Source organism: Podarcis cretensis (genome assembly GCF_951804945.1).
Source record: "Podarcis cretensis genome assembly, chromosome: 14".
Taxonomy (NCBI): domain Eukaryota; kingdom Metazoa; phylum Chordata; class Lepidosauria; order Squamata; family Lacertidae; genus Podarcis; species Podarcis cretensis.
Window position 1 is genome coordinate 29,218,357 of NC_137183.1, and position 21,990 is coordinate 29,240,346.

Genomic DNA, 21,990 nt, shown 5'->3' on the forward strand with positions numbered 1-21,990 from the left:
TGGACTGTGTCCGGTAATAATCAGGCAACCAGCGCAGGTCTCTCAAAGCTGTTGGTACATGTTCTTGAGCCATCAGGCCCATCAGTATGCTATCAGCTACATTTGTCACTATCTTCCATCTCCACACAGTTCTCAAGAGCAGTCCCATGTTGTGTAAACAGGAGTGGCAGCCAGGCTCTCCCTATCGACAAATGGCCATAGCTGGTGAATCAGTAGTTCAGCTTCCTTTCATTGGTTGTCATGGAAAGATGGGGCTGAGAATCCCTTTGATGTTTTGTGTGTTTTGCAGGTCCTCCAGAATATGCACCTCTTGCAACAAATTGGCCACTGGCCTCAGAAGCGGACAAGGATCGAGTTCTGGGAAAAGTGCCACGAAAACTATGTGAGAAATGCCATCTCAACCCAAGCGGCTTCCAATTTCTTCTTAGCTCAGGCAGACCTTCTGTCTGAGTCCTTGGATGAGGGGAGAACATCTGGCATCTCGGAGAGGCAACTTCTGCTAACCTTGGCTGGCCACTGGTTAGCCAAAAGCGATCCAGTTCCGCTTCAGGAGCTGGAAGGGATTGAGAAAGAAATCTGGCTTTGCCGTATCGCTCAGCAGACTTTGAACCAGGGCCCCGAGAAGGCCAAGTACAGATTCTCCCACCAGATTTCTATGAGCGGTGAAGTGTCCTTTGATTCCTTAGCCAAGGAGTTTTCCTTTTCCAAGCTGGCTGCCTTGAATGTGCCCAAGTACTTGCAGCTGGAGGGTTTGCCCTCACACAATGCATCCTTGCAAGCCACACTTTCTGCTGCTGATGTGGAATCACTGAGCTTTCTGGTTGGGCGCCTGCTGGACGAGGGGAGCATCCATGAGGCCAGCCGGGTTTGCCGGTACTTTAACTTTTACAGTCGAGATGTCTTGCTGGTCTTGCACTGCAGAGTGCTGGCATCTGGAGAAGTCCTTTGGAGCGAGTTTCACCCAGAGGTTCATGCCATCCTTGCAGCAAGAGACAGAGAGGAGGCGAAGGACAAGAATAATGGAGGGGGAGAGGACTCTTCAAAGAAAAAATCTCTGAGCAGTAAGTAGCAGAAGCATTTGGAGCTGCAAATTGGACAAAAAGCATCTCTCCTCAGTAGTCCACAGAGGACCCTCCTGGGCCATTTCTTCCTTTCTCTGCCATTTTGTGGGTCTTGTCATTGCCCGTTCTTTAGAAATGTAGGTGTTTCTTGGATCTCAAACTTTGCCATTCATAGCATTCAAAACTGCTGCAATGTTTTTCCTTCAAAAATTGGGGGGGGGGGGAGAGAAGGGAGGGTGGCAGCTGATCAGTTGAGAACCACTGAGCATTTCCAGTGCTCAAGTTTGTCATAGAATCATGGCAGTGTCGAGTTGAAGGGATCCAAAGGGTCATCTAAACCAATCCTCTGCAATATAGGAATCACAGCTAAAGAATCCCTGTGTTTAAAAATCTCCAGCCTCCAGAGCTCAGAAGAGCAAGAAATGTGCCCTTATCCCACCCAGTGTTGGTTTTCTCCTCCCAGTTTTGCCTTATCCATCTCCAGCCTTGTCTTCTCCCCCCGCCCAAGCATCCTGCTCAGCCTGTTCATTCCTTGCTATCCAGAGTCTCTGTTTCCTTTTCAGCCTCGAGCCTTGAGTCCTGGTCCTTTGTGGGAGGTTCAGGCCCAGAGAGCGAGGTGGTGGGCAGCCTGCAGGCCCTGCTGGCGGAATGTGTCCACGGGCGGAACTACTGCCGGCAGGTCCTCTGCCTGTTTGAGCTGTCCAAGGTGTGTGCAGGTTGGGAACTGGGGAGGGGCAGCCATTGTGCTACAGTGATGGGAGCTGCAGGATCTCTCCAGTGGGGGCCTTGCCTGCCAGCATGGCACTGAGGGGCCCTTTGAGGATGAGACGCCTCAGGATCCAAGACATAAGACTTCCCCATGGTCTTTTGCAGGAACTGGGCTGTCCCTTCAGTGAGATCTCTGCCCACGATTCCGAGAAGCTGCTTCGGGTGATCCTGTCTTCTCAGCAGCCGGACAGGTGCAAAAAAGCCCAGGCCTTTGTCACCACACAGGGAATGGAGCTGGAAACCGTGGCGGAGATTGTGGCCGAGGAAGTAACCCGAGAGCTGCTGGCCCCTTTGCAAGGGAAAGGCAGTGAGTCCTGCTTTGTTGTTATTGACCAAAGAGAATAATGCTATAACTTGTGGGGAAGCAGAAAGACTCCTAGGATTGGGTTTGGGCAGGAGTGGAGGCGGTGCTGTTTCTTCCCCTTCCCCCTGTCAGCTGAAAAATATCCTGTCACCAATATGTCATTTGTATATACAGAACAAAAGCAAATTCTGAACCCAGCAGAGGAGAGCCAGGCATTCCTGCAGCTGGCTAAACTGTGCCAGGACCACACGTTGGTTGGCATGAAGCTATTGGACAAGATCTCATCTGTGCCGCACGGGGAACTTGCATGCAGTAAGTCAATGATGGGCAGGTGGAGGATCCTTTTTGGCCAGGGATCAAACATCCAGTAACAGCACACTAGCATGCTGCATGGCTAAAGCTGCGATCCAAAGCCTGCTTACTTGAATGCAGAGCTTATTCAGGTTCTTGGGACTATGCTTCTACATAAATATAGGTGGGGTTAGGCCCCAGGAGGAGGGTTCTCATGCCCTTTTTTCTGTCTTTGTGTGGTTTTCATCTGGAAAATGCAACCACCCCACCCCACCCCCGATCATCTTCATTGATGCCAGGAAGCTGGAGCTGTGGTTGTGAAGGGTTTGATCCACATGCTGCCATTCTCCATCTGTCTTAGCAGTAGTACAGGTTTTTGCTGGAGCCTTTCATAAAAGAGCATTTAGCAATTCTGGGGGGAAAGGGAGTGGCCTCTGACTTCACCTAGCTGTCCTCAAGGCGGGGAACAGGGTTTGTTTATGAGCAGCTGAGGAGCTTTTGCCTCCGAAAGCTGCTGTCCCTGTCCAGTGTATGTGAAAGTGACAGTTGTTGTTCCACAGTTGAGGGACCAGATGCCACACAATCTTTGGCCAAGGGAGAAACTTAAATCGGGGCGGGGAGGGGGTCTCCCTTGTTGTATTGGAGAGCACCTGCAAAACTGCAAAAAATGTGCTTGTTTATGAAGTCCCCTTCCCTCCTTTTTCAGCTACAGAGCTGCTGATCTTGGCCCACAACTGCTTTAGCTTGACCTGTCACATGGAAGGGATCACGCGGGTTCTGCAAGCTGCCCGGCTGCTCACAGAGGAGCATTTGGCACCCAACGAAGAATATGGCCTTGTGGTATGTGACTGCTCTAAAGCTGCCCTATTTGTGGGAAATGTGAACTGGTTGCAGGGACACACACACACACCAGACCTTTGAAGGGTCCTGCTGATTCCAAGACATCCCCTTGCTTTGCTGAAAAAGGAAGGTAGTGGCAGGTCAAAGACTCCCACAGATGGTTCATGCTCGGCTGCCCTCTCATTGATGTTAGCAAGTAGCTCCTCTTATAAGAAGCAGTATGTGCAGCCTTCATTGGGTACCCCTGGCCTGGTAGGAAAGCTGCCTTTGCTTTCCCCTGACCATCTATTGGAAATGGCTGATCAGTAACCTTCCACAGACTTCTGTTGTGCCCCCTAAGGAGGGGTGGTGGCGGCTGCCATGACCTTCTGGCTTACCTCAGTGTGCATGATGACACAGAGTAAGGCCCTTCTGCCTGCCTTGCTGTACAAGTCCTTATCTCTTCTTCCTCCCTACCAAAGGTTCGGCTTCTCACTGGCATTGGCAGATACAACGAGATGACATATATCTTTGACCTGCTGCACGAGAAGCACTACTTTGAGGTGCTCATGAGGAAAAAGCTGGATCCGGTGAGTGCAGGAGATGCAAATCTGCCTCATCCTTTCTCAAGAGTTCCAACCCTTCCATGAGAGGGACAATAGAGGAAATCCAAATGTAAATGTGTCGTTGAGTCTGAAGCCTTTATTTTCAGCAGGATGTGGATGAGGCTTCCTCTCTCTCTCTCTCTCTCTGCCTGCCTGCCTGCCTGCCTGCCATCATATGGATATCATCATCCTGAGTGATCCAGGGGAGGGAGGTTGAAGCCAGGATATGTGCTGGCTCTTTATTCTGAAGGGAACTTGACTGGCCTGGGAAAGGTGGCAGTTGTATGCAGCTCAAAGTATTTCTCTATCTGAAGGCTCATTCTCAATTCTCAAATCTGCTTCCCCCGCAGTGCCTTCAGTCTTCCCATTTGTTACCTTCTTGCCAAATCATCATTCCAGTCACAGCATCCCCACTCCAGAATGTCCCTGCTATAGTAAAGCCATAAAGCTAAAACGCTCCTTCTTTCATAGTGGCTTTTTCTCGCTCACTTGTTGAAATGCAGCCCTGAAATGCAGCCATTCCTTTCCTTAACACTTGTGGCTCCAGCTCTGCTAATCCTTTCTAGATACACTTTTTTTGGGGGGGGGGGTGCTGCTGCTGAAGGCTCTGCCTGAGAGCTCTAGCTTCCCCTGTTCTCAGCTGCAAGCTTTCTCAACTCCTCTTTGTTACATCCACTCCTTGCCTCCCTCCCACTTTGGCAGAGCGGGACCCTCAAGACAGCTCTGCTGGACTACATCAAGCGCTGTCGCCCGGGGGACAGCGAGAAGCACAACATGATTGCCCTCTGCTTCAGCATGTGCCGAGAGATTGGGGAGAACCACGAGGCGGCAGCCAACACCCAGCTGAAGCTCATTGAATCCCAGCCGTGGGGTAAGTTGCCAGACCAATGGGTAGTGGGTAGATGGGCAGTCTCTGTATTCTCGGGGCTCATCTGGCAGTCTGCTGGGGAGGAAGACAGTCTGTCTGAAGAGGAATTAACTCCTTTGCAGCCTGGTGCTGTTCAGATAGTTTGGACTACAATTCTCACCAGCTCCAGCTAAAGAGGAGCCAGTATACTCCAGGCATGCAGAGAGCCTACCTGCCCAGGATAACAGGTGCTCAACACCCTGGTTCCTTATTCACCTTTTGTGAAGAAGGAGATGTGATGGAACCACGAGAGCAGATCCATAGTTTAAGGAAGCAACTGTATCATTCTAGACCCCAAAATTCTATAGGCCCTAAAACTGACTGTTCGTCCTAGCAGTATGAAATTTAGCACGGGGAATCTGTTCAGTAAGGTGTATGATATGGCTGAATTTCAGAAAAATCAGGCAATGTCCAATTGAGCCACAGCAAGTTTAAAACTTGGCATTAGGGAGGCCTATACCTGAAAGTACACATTGCCCTGAATCAGCCTAGGTTGATCTAGTGAAAGCATAATCTGCTTGCTTTGTGCCTATCGTTTGAGTCCTCACTGAGGTGCCTTGATTGGCTTTGGTGGATAATCTTTGGTTCACTTGCTACCTCTCTTCCCTCCCTCTGGATTTGGCATTTGGTTCTGTATTTGCTGCCTTCTCCCCCTGAAGGTATTCAGCACCTCTTTCCTTTTCAGAGGAGTGCCTGCAGGATGTGCCCAATCTGAAGAAGCTCCTGATGAAAGCCCTGACCCTCTACATAGATGCTGCAGAAAGCTATTCCAAGGCAAGATGGGAGTGGGACTGAGTGAAGGTGGAAAGGCGTGTTTGTGTTTGCTTCAGGGATTGATGTGTCCCGTAGAGTTACAGAGGTGGCATCAGATGTGAGAAGAGGGCTGTGACCAGCGAGATGTTTGCAAGTGTGTGTGTGGAGGAGGGAAGGCAGTTGCAGCCACTTAGCTTCATCCGTGCGTCTTTGACTCCCTTCTCTTAGGACTTCTGTGTGCGCCAGTCCTTGCGCTGCAACAGGCTGACAAAGCTCATCACCCTGCAACTCCACTTCCTGAACAGCAGCCACAGCACCAAGCTGATCAATCTGAGCAGGAAGAGCCTGCTGGAGTGTATCATGTCCCTGCCCAGGTTCTACCAGGTAAGGATGCCAGGCACCATCACAAGAGCCTGTGGTGTCCTAATGATGGAAGGACAGAGTTCACATTCCTGGGAGGATGATGTCAGCTGGCATTTCTCTTCCGTCTCTCCCCAGGCTGCCATTGTGGCTGAGGCCTACGACTTCATCCCAGACTGGGCTGAGGTCCTGTATCAGCATGTGATCTTGAAGGGAGACTTCAGCTACCTGGAGGAGTACAAGCAGCGTGGCCTGCTCAAGACCAGCACCTTTGAGGAAATAGCCCGGAAGTGAGTCCAAGGGAACCATTTGCAGCCCACTACTCCCAGTGGGAGACAATCCCCAAATCAGGCTTTCTATAGAGTCGAGATCCTCACTCTAATCCTTGGTTGAAGGTTGCTGGCTGCAATCCTGCAAGTTTAAATACAAGCAAAGCGGAGAGCTTTTAAGCTGTCTGGTGTGCTTGAGAAGCAGGGCTCACTCCAGAAGGTTCACACAGGAGCGGTTCCAAGGTTTATATATAGGACCCTTGGAACCAACCCCCCACCCTGGTAAATTGCAGTCATATTGAATGTACTGAAAGAGTTCTCCCTCCATTGGGCACCTTTTTGTCCCAAGGGCAACACCTTTCTCCCCTGCTGCACTTAGGTGGCAGGTAGAAGTGGGATCCTGTCAGAGGGCAGAGGGGGGGGGGCGAGGCTTATGTCTAACCCCTCTGTGACCTTCTGTTCCAGGTTCAAGCAGCACACAGGCAATGAGCAAGCTCTGAGAAACCTGAAGCAGCTGCTGACCTACTGCGATGACATCTATGTGTATTACAAGTTGGCCTATGACAACCAGTTCAGCGACGTAGTGAACACGCTTCTAAAAGATGCTCAGACAGGTTGTTGTCTGAAGGACCTGCTGGCCAACTAGACGATGCTTGGGAGAAAGAAGAGCCACAGCCATCACTGGTGTTGTAGGAAACTCCGGTCAGTATAGGCAGGTTTGTGCAGAAGCGGATACATTTGTTTCAGTATCTGAAACGTGCAACAAAGCGAACGACAGTATTAATCAATGGTATGAAATGGTGAGGAATATTAACCACAGGGTTGGTTTCGAGTTAATTTGACAGTTGAAGTTAGAACTTTTTATTAGGAGAGAGCTTTTCTCTCTGGGAATCCTTGTGTTGAATATAGAGGTTACTTTAAAACTAAGCTGGCTCTTGAAGCTGCAGCTGAGTTTCTGGGTTACAAAATGATGAGGGCAGGCTTTCTCTTCGGTAACCTCTCCCCCTTGCATATTGCTGGATGATATGAATATCTGGAGAACCATTTGCTGTCTAAAAATATTTTTTGTGCAGATTTAATATTGAACATATGGTATAAACTTTGCCATACCTGCTTTTCCCTGGTTATGTATAATTTAATGTTCTCAAAGTATTTCGGGTACAAGGTAGGTGGAGTGTCATAGAAACTTGGAGGCACTATTTGAGAGTGCTGAGCTCCTCTAACCCTTACAACTCCAGTGCATGAGCTGTTCTTGCTCATTTCTGCAAAGCTGTTCCTTAGCCAACACCAGTGCCCAGCTTTTACTATCTTTCAGAATGAGCGTCAACAACAGTGGCACTGTGTGTTTTTGTCCGTAGGAAGGTAGTTAAATGAGGAGTGTTTATAGAAATGGTCTTCCAATGTTTCTGTTACTCATATTTTGCTGTGTTTCTAAAGTCACCAATACAGCTTGAGCTATGGTGGTGTATACTTGTGTGAAGACTACAGAACATTACAAGGCTCCCTGTAGTTGGGGTATACAGTGAGCCAAAGCAGCTCTTCTGGGGAAGGAATCTCTGCTTGACTACAATTCTTGCTTGCTCCTCAAATACATATCCATTTGCAAGCTTGTAGCTGTTAGTGGGGGGAAATCAGAAGTGATAGGAAGAAAGAAAACATGGCAACCTCTTACAGGTTGATGGTTTTTATTGCTTTTTGGCGAATTAAAATTAAATCTTCCCATAAACATCTGATTAAATAACAGCCTTTTGACCCTAGAGAGCAGGGGTGGGGAATCTTTGGACATGATCCATTGCCCCCAAACCATGCCTGCCCACCAGTCTAGTCCCTCACCCTCACCTTGCTTACAGCAAGCCTGCCTAGCATTTCCCCATAGATCCATCCCTCAAATAGCAGTGGAAAGGAAGAGGGATATGGGTAGGATAAACACTACTAGTTGGCCTCTGGCTCTACCCAAGCAGTCCTACTTCACTCCTCCCTGCTTCTCAGCCCCTTTGGACTTTTTTTTTTGGCAGGGATGGAGTTACTGCAGTTCACAAAAACTAAGACATCTGTTAGTCTTCTGTGGTGCCACAAGACTTTATGTCCTGTGATTAAACACCCTGCAGTGGGCTTGCCCCAATCCAGCAACAGTTCTTGCCCGAGGTGGAAGCACAACCAAACCAAACCTCTCAGTCCTCACAATAGTGATTTTATTAAATTAGTTGCTTTTATAAAACATTGCAGATGTCATAATTGTTAACATAACAATTTACCCAACTGTCGTAACTGTTGCAGTTTGCTAAGCAGGATTCCTGTAAATGAAAAAAAATGAAAAACAGCAAAGTCTTGTGAGAGCTCAACTAAAGCCACCACAACCTGGTGACAAAGAATTCTCCCAAAGAGTCAGGAAAAAAATGTGTATAAACTAAACTGCTTAGACTTAAGCCACAAGTTCCCCCCGCCCAATGCAACAGAACCAGCCTCTGTTCTGACCCAAAGAAAGGGTTATTTGCTGCTTTCAAAAGCTCCAATGTCCAAGTGCAGAATCTTCTCCCTCAGGCCATTTGCCAACCTAATGAAACACCTCAAGCTCTAGTTTAATAGATAAAAGCCATTTTTAATACTAAATACACACCATGCCCCCTTGCTGCAAACTGCTTTTGTTGTCTGGGTAGTCAGTGGAAGAGGTACAGTTAAGGCTGTTATGACTAAACTGTGCTGGTAAGAATACAATTTTGGCCTTGTTGAAATTAATTAGTTTCCAATTCAGTGCTGCTTCTGCTGCTATGAAGTCAAACATGAACAAAGTTCCATTATTTCCTATGATTAAGCAATTGAGCCTCATAATTTTACTCCCTTGGCATCAAGATGGGCATCCCAATGCTTCAGCAGCTGAGTGGCGACAGGCTAACCCAACAGCACAAATATACTGCCCTTTTTTTGATTGTAGCATTTGGCAGAATTTAAAGGAAAGAAGTTGTGCTACACATTTAAGGGATTATGGGCAACAGAAAGACAACAGGAGGGAGAAGAAATGTCACATGAAGTCTTCAAAGTCTTGTACATAGCCACCGTCATAACCACCATAGTCTGCCAGGTCATCTTTCATAGTCGCTTTTAAACCACCTCCTGGCACCACCCCCTTTTTCTTCTTTTTGGCTTTGTTTTGCTGCGGGAAAGACAGAAGCAGTTTAGGAAGGGAACAATAAAGCCCAGCCTCAGCATTCCTACCTTCAGTTAGTGAAAAGAGAACAGCACTTTCTATAAACACAGACTATGATTTATTTATTTCATGCAGTTTATATGCCACTAGATTCTTAAAAACAAACCCACCACCCGCAAAGCAGTTTACAAATAAAAGAATGGCCATTGCCTGAATTTTCTCTCATGGAGAAAGAGGTAGTCAATCACAGTATTCCGTACCATCTACTGACTGTGTGTGTACAGTACTGTGTTTCACCAGAAAAATTTATGGATTTAACTAGGCAATGAGAATCGAGAAACTGAACACATTAAACATGGCAATCTCGGGATGCTTCAGCAAAGGTATTGCAAAGATGCACATGGTAAGAGAGATGGCAAAGAGTTCTAGCATCAATGCTTCCATTTAGATCATACAACCCTCCCCTGATCTGGCATGGTCCAGATGTATGGAACTACAGCTCCCATAATCCTGAGCCATTGGGACTGAGGGGGACTTGGGCGTTCGACCACACCTGAAGGGCACCCAATTGGGGAAAGTTGGATTAGCAACTTAGAAAGGTGTAAGAACTGAATGCTACCAGTCACTAGAAAGAAGCATTCTACAGACGCTCACCTACAGCAGGGGTCAGCAACCTAAGGCCCATGGGCAGGAAGCAGCCCGCAGAGGTTGTTTGACCAGCCCATGATCTGCCCCCGAACCCAGTTGCCTGCCCGCTGTGCTAAACTGGATCAGCGCGGGAACTCGCTTCCGCAGTGCCAGAAATCGCTTCTGCACACGTGTGAAATCCAGCCCAGGTAAGATAAACCTTGCCGACCCCTGACCTAGAGGGCACTCAACACAAACATTCTCAGAGGAAATATGCTCAAGACGTACCTTCTCTTGTTTCTGCTTCTCGCTGCATAGCACTGTCAAGGAATTTGTGATCTTTTTCAAGTCATCAACTTCCACTAAATTGGAAATAAAAGCACAGTAAGGAGGGTCATTTATATGGCTTTCCAAGCACTGGACCCAGTTTGTTTCTGTTACTGAATAACGGGATTCCTATTTACAAAACAAGTGTGGCATTTTAGATCTCCACAGGAAGCCCCTTTCAGAAAAAAATGCTTCAGACGGAATGGAAAGAAGCCAAGAGAAAGAAGGGCTGAAGCTTACTAGCAAAGCATTGTGGGTGTTCAGATGCTTGTGGCCACAGGTTCAGCCGCTGCCATCTCCAGGTTACAAGCATCTCAAATGCAGAGCTGAAAAAAACCCCTCTGCCAAGCAGGGTAGACAGCCCTGGGTCAATATTCCCAGGTCAAGGCGGCTCTTCCTTATACTGCTTGTAAGTGGAAAACAGGAGACAGATGAAATAAGCAATTGCTCACAAGCTCTCACATGATCTCTGAAAGGAAAACCCCTCAAGTCTCCCCCTTGGGGAGGCCGCCCAGCTGCTGTGACAGAGATATAAAGGGCAAGGCTGATCAGAGTGGCACAACCCAATCACAGAAAATATTTTAGGTGGTCATGTTGGTCCAGTAAATAGAGATTATAATCCCAAAACCCCTCAGGCAATGCCGATTAGGACTAACTAAAATGCCACAAGGATGCTGACTGTTACATAAAACAGCAAAACGGAGTAGAAGGGGAGCAAAGTGCAAAATAAGTCACAAAAATGCCCAAAGTGCTGCAGTTTGTAACAGTCTTCAGATGGAGCACAGGACATACTATACAGACTAAGAACACCAGTTTAACCCCACCTGACCACCCAGCCTCTCTCAATTGATCCCCATTTTATCTCTTCCACATGTTTAGAAGAGCAATGCAAATTTGTGATAAACATACTTACGTGAAATACATACATCTCGAACTAATGCTTCCAAAAAACCAGCATAATATAGGGATTTCTCATACTGTGTTATTTTCTCTTTTAACAATTTGCCAAACTCCGTGAAGTCATCTTTGGAAGATGGATTCATGGCATCTATTCCACACGTGCTATTTACACCTGTAGAAAGAACAGCCAATTGATCAGAGTAGTGCTGGAGACAGGGTGGCAAAAATCAATTACCTTTCTGTGGTGCCCAGAAGTGAGGGGCAAACCCACCCACCCCATTTCAAGTATCAGGCTCCCTGGTGGCAAATGTGACAACAGAACATCCTTGTGTATTCCATACATGTTCCCGCAGCAGTCTCTTAACACTTACCAAAGGTTTCTTTTGCTAACTCAAGGTCTGCCTCTTCTTGCAATTTCTGCAGCCGTAGTTTGTCTGCTAACTGTTCTTCTGGCGTAAGTTCTTTAGATTCTTCCGATTCCTCTAACTTGAAAGAAGTAATAAAATCAAGATCAATTACATGCAGCAGCTCTTTTATCAATGCTGCTTAATAAACTAAATATGGAAGCCAATGTGGGTTTTAGAAAGCTTGGCATTCACATAGTGAGCAAACAATGGGAATATTTTGGATCTTTACTTTAATGTCCTTACATGAACACCCCCTCTAGGAAAAAAATTTGACCACTTAGTTGAGCATGCCAGGGTACCACAAACAGGTTTAACTCTTGCTTTATTCAACTATATTTAAAAAAGTGAAACTTCAAAAATAATTGCATATGTGTGTGTATACACACACACACACACACACACACACACACACACAAACTAAGCAACAACATAGCAAAAATTGCAGTCTAGTATGAAACAAAATGTTTTTTTTAATCCCCCAGCTACTACTAGAAATGGATAGTCATGGGAGACTGTAATAACACTGCTTCTACAGGGTCAAATTGACTGCCCCCTTTTTTTGCACAAGTTAGCTTTTCAGTCAGTCATTTGTGTCCATCACTAGGCACAACAATGATGAAAAACCAGATAAAATACCTCTAAAGCAGGCATAGGCAAACTCTGCCCTCCAGATGTTTTGGGACTACAACTCCCATCATCCCTGACCACTGGTCCTGTTAGCTAGGAATGATGGGAGTTGTCCCAAAAACATCTGGAGGGCAGAGTTTGCCTATGCATGCTCTAAAGTCAATATAGTTTGGTTAAAATACAAACACCCCTTCCATCCTTACTGGAGCCTGGGAAGAGGCCTCAGCATCAAGATGGGCCCTTTAAAGACCCACAAGACCTTGACAGATTAGAGAACTGGGCCAAAACAAACAAGATGAATTTTAATAGGGAGAAATGTAAAGTATTGCACTTGGGTAAAAAAAATGAGAGGCACAAATACAAGATGGGTGACACCTGGCTTGAGAGCAGTACATGTGAAAAGGATCTAGGAGTCTTGGTTGACCACAAACTTGACATGAGCCAACAGTGTGACGTGGCAGCTAAAAAAGCCAATGCAATTCTGGGCTGCATCAATAGGAGTATTGCATCTAGATCAAGGGAAGTAATAGTGCCACTGTATTCTGCTCTGGTCAGACCTCACCTGGAGTACTGTGTCCAGTTCTGGGCACCACAGTTCAAGAAGGACACTGACAAACTAGAACGTGTCCAGAGGAGGGCAACCAAAATGGTCAAAGGCCTGGAAGCAATGCCTTATGAAGAACGGCTAGGGGAGCTGGGCATGTTTAGCCTGGAGAAGAGGAGGTTAAGGGTTGATATGATAGCCATGTTCAAATATATAAAAGGATGTCACATAGAGGAGGGAGAAAGGTTGTTTTCTGCTGCTCCAGAGAAGTGGACACGGAGCAATGGATCCAAACTACAAGAAAGAAGATTCCACCTAAACATTAGGAAGAACTTCCTGACAGTAAGAGCTGTTCAACAGTGGAATTTGCTGCCAAGGAGTGTGGTGGAGTCTCCTTCTTTGGAGGTCTTTAAGCAGAGGCTTGACAACCATATGTCAGGAGTGCTCTGATGGTGTTTCCTGCTTGGCAGGGGGTTGGACTCGATGGCCCTTGTGGTCTCTTCCAACTCCATGATTCTATGATTCTACAAGACCCCTGTAGTGCTCAGGGTGGTCATCCCTATTTACCCAGTGTGACAGCTGGCTGTTATGAATTTTTTTTTGCAGTGTTTGATTTCTTCTGCTAGCTTGATTGTTGTCTTAAAAAACACTTTCCTTTGCAATTATAATCAAGTTTTCTGGTGCTTTCTGTTGTTGTGATTGGTCTTTAAGTAAGATACAACACTACAAACCCCAGCAACAAAATCAAGGGCCTTCCCCTCAGAGAAGTCATGTTCACCTGGGGTGTTAGAGGGTGCCTCTCAAAGCTAACCTCACCAGGTGGTCTACATACAAGCAGAGGGAACTGATTTGGGGCAGCTACGCATGTAGCAACTCACTCAAAGCAGCAACAACTGGAGCAGCTCAGTGTGACCTCATGGGACAAACTCGGAACATCCAGACAAAGATATTACTGTGTGGACAGAGCTGGCCTTTGGTAACTCAGATAAGTATTCCCCACCCCCAGCTCTTTGACATCCTCATAGGCAAAAGCTATTGGGGCTCACTCCTTAACAAACCAAAAGGGCAGGTAAAACTGAATCAAGGCACTGAAATTTATCTGGTGCATGAATTAGGATCTCCACCCTCTCCTATCTCAGAAATGCCTTACCCTTTTTTTAATCTCCTCTTGCTTTTTCTTCTGCAGTTTTTCCCTCTCTTTTATTTTTTCTGCTATTTTCTTCTTTTCTGAAACTTTGGGTTCTGCAAACAGGGCACAACATTATTTCCTTCCATTTTATTTTTCAGTGCTAAGGATTCAGAACAAGAAGTGCTACCCACACATCATCCATAGGTATCCAATCCCATCTGCAGGAAACATGCATGAGGCTGCCCAAGCCACAACCAGCACCCTCCGCCCCACAAAAGGAGCAGAGTCCCGCCCCCTGCCATTTTTCTCACCTGTCTTTACATCCGCCTCCTTTTCTTCTTCCTCTTCCTCATCATCCCAATTATCCTAGATGGGGGAAAGAATAGGTAGGACTGGTTGTCAGCAATCATGCCCAATGCAGCAGCCCCTGACCCCAACACTAGATCCTTTTTCAAATAATTCAATGCAGTCTTTGGAACCGGAGTGGAGAACTTGGGACCAGGCTTACCACTGAAGCAGCCAGGTATATTTCCACCACTTCAGATCACTGAGGCCTTATGCAAGGGAAGCTGGCAGAATTATGACTCTGCTCTTTAAGAGTCTCACTGCTCCCACCCTTAAGAGTTACAGGAACTGAGAGATGGACTCTCAACTAAGGCCAAGCTCAGCCAGTAGGCTGGCTTCCTTTATGATCCACTCAACAGAATATTTTTCCAAGGACAAAAGAAAGTTTTCATTGGAAAATGAGAAACATTCCCACAGTGTAAAAAGCTATAGAATTTCACCCTGTTTGGATACTGTTCCAGGGAGGAGCCCTCAACTGGAGCGCTAAAGCCAGCCATCAGCTGCTTAGCTATTTCCACCAAAGACATCTTAAGACAGCATCCTTGAGCTAATATAGCTGCTGCAAGATGGCATCTCTGCATCTTACTGGAGCCAGCTCAGCCGCAGACTCGGGTCCTTCCGGCCTTGAAGAATTGCAACAAAGCATCAGACTTAATTGCTAACTCCAAGTAGCACACTTTAATTACCAACATAAGTGAAAAACAAGAGGGGAGGAACTGGACTTCCCAGTCCAGAGTGCTTTGCTCACCCAGCAAGTGCCGGAATACAAGAGTTCTGCCTGGAGCTGCAGCTCCAACACATGGCGCATTGGCTCAGCAGTGTCCCTCATAGCACAGCTGGATCATCTTCCCTTGCACACTATTCTTTCAGTCTGCAACTGACAAACAATAAAACAAGAACTGTCTTCCCTGCCTGGAAGTTCTTACTTGCTGCAGGCAGCCAAAGAAGTGGCTATTTACAAACCTGTTTTTGAAACAGTAGCAAGGGAGCCTCCTATTTCCATTCATGGGGAAACTTTTTCAATAATTGACAGCAATGATTTACAAGTTACTCATCTCTGCATCCTTGAAAAACTCACTCTCTGTGTGTGGATAGAGACCAATTTATATTTTGCAAATAGCGTTTCTGACAAAATATACAAGTGTCAACAGACATTTGAAGTATAAGCCAAGGAAACTGAATGTGGCTATTTTTACCCGCAGGGATTATGACACACATCAGGCAGTCACTCATCTCCCACAAGTAAACTAGTGTGCCTAGCCATATTCTAGGGACAGGCCCTCTGACATCCCACTTCCAGAGTCTAGCTTCTCAGCAGCAACCCTACAAGCAGCCACACCCTCTGCCTGGCTTGACACACCTCCATGCCCATGACTGATAAGGGCAAGACTGAACATATGGCCCTGCCCCAAGTCCATTTGCTCCCCTGATACAACCATGGCTGGAACCCCAGAAAAACAAAACAAATTCATGACAGTTATCCCAGCTCTAAGAATATGATCACTATAGAAATAAACTATATATAAACTATATGCTCATTCTGAAAGAATCTGGCACGGTAGCTGCATCAGAGAAAGCTAACAGAGACCAGAAGAGACTCAAACATAAACCATCAACAGAGTTATTAGCTTACATTAAACTTCCATCAGAGCAACCAAGTTTGTGCCCCAAGATGACAGACATGGACAATGTTACTGTTCTAGGTTGTTTTAAGAGAATCCAAAAATATATTAAAAAACTTCCATCATTAAGAATTTTAGTACATCCATGATTTTTGTTGGAGACAAATCCAGTAAGAATGGCTTGATCAATAGGAAATATCTCCCTCTCAAACACTGCACCGTTCCCCAGCTTTCTGTTGTTAAGCCCCCTGCTACATCACAGAAAGGTACAGTTGCCTGACAAGTTTTATTTCATGATTTGCCTTGTCTGCTTTTAAGGGGAAATCTGCAAAACTCAACAAGAACCTTGCCTGAAAGATACTAAACCTATTTCATGTTCTTAGGTTAACCTGAAGTCCGAACAAGCTTGATTCAAACTACCTATTTCACCTGCCTGGGCACCAGTGTAATGTTACCTGGTGTAGGAGATGGTAGTTGCCCCCACCTCTATGCCCTTCCCCTTCATGATCTCACACTCTTTCCAAAACATGTAGTAATTAGATACTGACTGGTCAGCGGGCAGCTACAGCTGGGTAATCCCACCTGCCTTTCTCTCTGTGGGCTGTGAGCAAAGGAGGCCCCACAGCCTAAGCCAAGAAACGGACCCAGCCAGCTGCAAGCAAGAGAAGCTCGGACTTGACAACAGGAGATCTCAAGTCCATAGAAAAAAAGCGGGGTGCCCTACAAAGGGGACCCTTACCCAGTGGGCCGGGGCCATATAGGCCTTGCTGAGATCTCCCTGGGCCCGTTCTCCCCTCCCCACATACATACAGGCAGCGTAAAGCATTTGGCCCTGGCGGTGCCACATGCCCCAGGGCCAAATCCTGCCCTAGATAAGCAAGTCCCAAAGCAAAGCCCGACACAACCAAGTCCCACGCGGCTTCTCCCGCGGCGGGACCAACTTCCAGATCGACTAGGAAAACGGCTTCCACGTCCGGGGCTCCCTGGAACGGAGGCGGAAGGGGGCGCCGAGGGGCCGCGCTGGCCGAGCAGCACGGCAGCCCCGGCACCTGTTGGGCCGCCACATGGCAGAAGCGGAAGCGGCCCAGCAGGCGGTGGCCTGAGCAGCCCTCACCCCCATTACATACAAGATCTTTTCCCGCTGAGTCATCAGCCCCTTTCCCGAGCCGGAGGGAGACCCAGCCCGAGAGGGAGGAGACCCAGCTCGACATATGGAGGGCCGCGGAGGAAGGACGGGGAGGCAGATCCAAGACGCTCCCCCCGCCCTGTTCCCGCTCGGAGGAGAAGACCCCCCCCCATCCGCTTCAAAGTCCCCACCCCTGTCGCGGGGGGAGGCAGGGGCGTCTCCATAGCGACCGGGCCTACAAGGGGCCGGGAGGGGAGAAGCCTCTTGACAGGCCCGAGTGGGGGCCCCTCCGCTGCCCACCTTGACGTCGTCGTCCTCGTCTTCGCCGGCCCATCGATCCACCACCACCCCGGCCGGCGTGGGTAGGAGCCGCCTGGCCACGGGGTCCGGCGCCTCGAAGGAGTCCACGTCTGTGGCGGGAGAAGGAGGGAAAGCGGCGTCAGCGGACGGCGCTGGGCCGAGGGGAAGGGGGAGGGAGGGAGGGAGCGAGACGCGCCGCTGGGCCGGACTAGGCCGGGCCGGACTTACCCCAGGAATCCGCCTCGGCCGCCATCTTGCCCGCTTGCTCGCTCAGGCCAGTCAGGCAAGCAGGAGGGAGGAGGAGAAGTAGGCGTCAGCCGCGCGGAGAATGCCGGGATGGAGGAGGCGGAGTGGAGCAAGGGGCGGAACTTCCCGCCGACCCGCTCCGCCCCCTCGCAGACCACGACGGCGACGTTGGCCATAGATTTACTAAAATGGTGACTTGACCGCGGGGACCCAGCTTCCGGCTCTGTTTAGGCCGGATAGGAGTTGCCGCCTGTTACAGGAAAAAGCAGAGGAGGAAGAAGCAGGGACTCTGCAGACTCCCGGCCGCCGCCTTGACATTCATTTATTCTACGGGTGAGAAAAAACAGCCCCAGACGTCATGGTTGACGCTCTGACAGAATCACGGCGCAAAAGCGAAAGGGGTTGCAGGGCGGAGATCGGGGAAGCGGAGCAGCCTCAGGCCCTGGCATTCTTGGCATGGCCAGCTTGGGGGAGGCAGAACGGCTTAAGAGAGGCGGCGGCGGCGGCAAAAGTTGCTGGTAGGGAGGCCCTGCGCTCCAAGTGCAATGTCTGCGGATGGCTGACCCTTGAGGGAGGAGCCCGTGGAGTTTATTCCATGCAGCCTCTCCCAACTTGCTGCCTTCCAACTTCCAGCAGCCCCCCAGTCTGCGCCACCATGGGGATATCATAGAACTGCAGGGAGTTGGAAGGGACCCAAGAGTCATCTAGTCCAACCCCGCGCAATACAAGAATCACAGCTAAAGAATTCCTGACAACCGCTACTTAAACCCCCCCCATCAAGGTGAGGCCACCACTTTCTGAGGATGTCCGTTCCACTGTCCCAACAGTTCTTACGCTCAGAAAGCTCCTCCTAATGTTTAGTCACAATCTCCTTTCTTGTCATTTGAATTCATTGGTTTGGGTCCCCCACTCTAGAGCAGCAGAAAACAAGTTTGCTCCATATTCCATGAGACAGCCCATAAAATATAAAACACAGTGCACTTATAAAAAAATATGAAAAACTTCTGCCTGCAGGGATTTGAGCTGGTGACCCTGCGACCTATCTTAGTGTCCTTCACCTTTGCATTACTGCAAGTCTACTGACCTTTCCCAGCTGCTGTCTCCACTCTCAAGGCTTCGAATGCAGAGTAAAGTTGACTGTTGCTTTTTTCTACTTGAAAACAACGTTTCTGTTACATTAGGCTTTTTTGTAGCCCTGCACCATGACTGCCTCTTGTTCGCTGCTATCCTGAGAGCCTTTTCACACATGACACTGTCAAGACAGATAGTCACCACCCTACCTATTATTTAATTCAATCCCAGCCTCTCATCTTTTGGCAGAATGGCAGCAAGAGCACCCGTGTGGTGTTTGAACTTGGGACTTAGAATAGCTGGCAGGCAGTGGCAACCATGCCTGGGCAAGTATGCCTGCCTCCTTTATTTTTTGCTTTGAACTGTTGTGACTGAAGTGGGAGCTCTCTGAGCCTCAGGACTTTGCAACAGGCAAAATTCCCACCTTTAACTCTAGAGGGCGCACTGCCACCTCCTTGCTCAGCTCTAATCAGCAGTCAAGACTGAGTTACATCTGGCAGCTCTGAGAATCTGCAGAGGTTTTTAAAGTACTCTAAGCACATGCATGTTTCAGGTTGTGTGATCAATTTTGTAGGAGCCGGACAGGAGACTGCAGAATACATTAGGCCTGCCCTGGATGTTGCAAGCAAAAGGGACAGATAGGCAGTTAGCAGCCTCCAGGTCGCTGGAAATCAGGATTGGTAGAGCTGGAAGGGAGCCGAAGAGTAATCTAGTCCAACCTTGTTTCTCAAGTGCCTCTGAAAAGCTTGCCTATAAACAGCGAGAAGCACTTTAGGGAAGTCAATAGCAGGTAGCCTGCCAAATGACCAGCAGCAGCTTTCACCAACCTGGTGCCCTCAAGGTGTTTTGGACTACAACTCTCATCAGTTTTGCCTGGGCTTTCTCTGCTTTTTGCCACTGGATGGGTTTGGAGATTCTTTGATTCAGCTTGGCTCAGGGCATCTTTTGCTGACCAGGGGGCTGATGTGAGTTAATGGTCCAAATCATTTGAAGGCACCACTCTAGCAGAGGTTGTGGTAAAGGTAAAGGTAAAGGGACCCCTGACCATTAGGTACAGTTGCGGCGCTCATCTCGCTTTACTGGCCGAGGGAGCTGGCATACAGCTTCCGGGTCATGTGGCTGGCATGACTAAGCCGCTTCTGGCGAACCAGAGCAGCGCACGGAAATGCCGTATACCTTCCCGCCGGAGTGGTACCTATTTATCTACTTGCACTTTGACGTGCTTTCGAACTGCTAGGTGAGTAGGAGCTGGCACCTTACAACGGGAGCTCACCTCATTGCGGGGATTTGAACCGCTGACCTTCTGATCAGCAAGTCCTAGGCTCTGTGGTTTAACCCACAGCGCCACCCGCGTCCCAGAGGTTGTGTTAGGTTCTAACAAAAAACAAACCCAAGTTTGCCGTCACCACCCCTTTTGTATTTAAAAAGAGTAAATCTCCTTTGTGTGTGAATTACTTCTAGGATAAGAAGATAAAGATTTAATTTAACTTAAAGCTGCATTTGTTAGGAAACCTGATGTCTTGAGCATGCTCAAACCAAGCACTTGGGAAGTTTTTAGTTTGTGATGCTGTATTGTGTTTTTACTATTTTTTGTTGGGAGCTGCCCAGAGTGGTTGGGGCAACCCATATAAGTAAATAATAATAATAATAGCAGAGATCCACAAAACTATGGAGATGTACGTAAGATAATAGATCTAATTTTTACTGTTTACAAAGCACTGCATACCCGTTAACTTTAGAAAAGTTTTGTTAGGATTTCATTCTTTTTTAAAAAGCTGGAATTGTGGTTAGGTGTTGCCAGATGACTTGCTGCCCCATTTCTGATGTTTACTTGAGTGAGGGAATTCAATATCCTAAGCCGTTCAGGAAGGAATGTCATTTGCTGCTTAGGGGTTAGTAGTAGGTTTTGCTTTAGGTTTTAAGTTCTTTCTTGCTGTTCACCTCTAACCCACAAGCCAGTGTCAGCCATATTATGCATGCAAAATCCTTGAAAAAGAAACTTAAAACAAAGGAAATGTATAGTAGAAATAACATATTATGCCCTTGTAATAATTAAACAGTGGGGGTAGTGTCATATATTCTTGTTAAACAGTTTTCATCAGGGAGCTAGAAAAACTGGTGTGTCCCATTACACAGTCCTTCTCAAGGTAACATTCAGAGTCTCTACTGATCATTTCATTGAACGGTTCTTTTTTAAATTACTAAGCCATTTGCAAAATGCCTAAATATTATGATTTGCTTTAGACAATCTATGGCTGCTTTCTTATTTTTATTTTAATAGTCTGTATATTTTAATACTGTATGTGATTGGTTGATCATAAACTATATTCATAATTACCTGGTTTTTTAAAGGCACAATAAAATGAACAAATGACTCACATTGAGCATCAGAAACCAGTTTACAAAAGGATGCAAAACATGACAGCCAGTGAATGAAGAATTAAGACACTGATCTGAAAGTGCTCAAATCTTCATGAATACAAAGTAGCAGCAGCTTGTTGTGATAGCCAAACCCAGACTAAACCCTGCAAAGTGAAAGTGCTCTTAAAATAATTATTAGCAGATTAGAACTTGATACGGCTCAATAGCCACACCAAACTGTAGTTGAGGAAGCTTAATTATGGTTTGGGCTGAATTGACCAAGCACAGTTTGCAGCAATCGGACTCAGACACCATGGCTTGTGCTAACTAGGCCATGGCACAATGCCTGTCTTGGCAAACCATAACTACAGCTGTAGCTTTACCTCCAAGAGAATGGAAACAGGGATTGCTGAGCACATGGAACATAAAAGGAGGCAGCAGCTTTAAGCTGTGTCTGCCTGCTCATTTGGAAAAGAATCATCTGGTTTGGTGATAGGGCTTTTAAAAATCACATCAAAGATGGGTGCTTTTGCTAAAAAGGGTGGAGGTGACAGATGAGGAAAATCTGAACAACTTTGGAATTTTCTTTATGCAAGTAGGAATTCAGCTGGAGTAAGTGATGGAATACAAGTTTGTGTCCTTTGCCTTTTTTCAATGATAGTTCTCAAAATGCATTTGGCCTAGATGATTTGTTCTCTATAACAAAAGGAAGACCTTCCCATACTACCTTGTTTAGTTATTCCAAATTCAAGAAAAAACAACCCAACCATGCCAAAAGAATGAAATCGCAACACCGTATGACATTTACAATAACCATAGTAGCATTTTTACATTTCCACTGAAAAGGGACAATGGGAATTAAAAATCAGACTTGCACCAACTTACAAAATGATACTTTAATATGTATTTACAGAGCAGCCTGCAATGGTTGATTTAGCTGTCCTAGGTAGGACTGTAGATTTCCCTACAATTTCTAATAATCGTTGTTGTAAAAGCTCACGTTCTTTCTTCTTTTCTCTTTTCAGTGATCAGACATCACAGAACAGGTAGGTTGGTAATATGCACTGTGTCAGCTT

General features: G+C 47.1%; 2 protein-coding genes across 2 annotated transcripts in view; one reads left to right on the forward strand and one right to left on the reverse strand.

The window, feature by feature from the left end:
• Positions 1–7,597, forward strand: part of SPG11 (SPG11 vesicle trafficking associated, spatacsin) — a 38,492-nt gene extending 30,895 nt beyond the window's left edge. The window contains exons 30-40 of the mRNA XM_079953598.1: positions 290–1,061; positions 1,625–1,767; positions 1,935–2,136; positions 2,308–2,445; positions 3,131–3,264; positions 3,726–3,833; positions 4,551–4,719; positions 5,441–5,529; positions 5,737–5,892; positions 6,007–6,158; positions 6,603–7,597. Of these exons, the coding sequence (XP_079809724.1) occupies positions 290–1,061; positions 1,625–1,767; positions 1,935–2,136; positions 2,308–2,445; positions 3,131–3,264; positions 3,726–3,833; positions 4,551–4,719; positions 5,441–5,529; positions 5,737–5,892; positions 6,007–6,158; positions 6,603–6,783 (2,244 nt within the window). The 3' untranslated portion in view covers positions 6,784–7,597. The remainder of the gene's footprint in view (positions 1–289; positions 1,062–1,624; positions 1,768–1,934; positions 2,137–2,307; positions 2,446–3,130; positions 3,265–3,725; positions 3,834–4,550; positions 4,720–5,440; positions 5,530–5,736; positions 5,893–6,006; positions 6,159–6,602) is intronic.
• Positions 7,598–8,306: 709 nt separating this feature from the next.
• On the reverse strand, positions 8,307–17,597 carry EIF3J (eukaryotic translation initiation factor 3 subunit J). Its single transcript, XM_079953603.1, has 8 exons — positions 17,465–17,597; positions 17,237–17,346; positions 14,155–14,209; positions 13,865–13,956; positions 11,508–11,622; positions 11,150–11,308; positions 10,198–10,271; positions 8,307–9,288 (listed from the first exon to the last, which is right to left on the reverse strand). The coding sequence occupies exons 1-8, from the start codon at positions 17,487–17,489 to the stop codon at positions 9,157–9,159; spliced, it is 762 nt and encodes a 253-aa protein (XP_079809729.1). The 5' UTR covers positions 17,490–17,597; the 3' UTR covers positions 8,307–9,156.
• Positions 17,598–21,990: the final 4,393 nt, after the last annotated feature.

Excerpts from the sequence above, each read along its gene's own strand:
- EIF3J (XM_079953603.1), bottom strand. The coding sequence starts at position 17,489 with ATGGCGGCCGAGGCGGATTCCTGGG. Across the intron at positions 17,347-17,464 it reads GGCCGAGGCGGATTCCTGGG|ACGTGGACTCCTTCGAGGCG; the intron begins GTAAGTCCGGCC and ends CTCCCGCCACAG. Across the intron at positions 9,289-10,197 it reads AGAAGCAGAAACAAGAGAAG|CAAAACAAAGCCAAAAAGAA; the intron begins GTACGTCTTGAG and ends TCTTTCCCGCAG.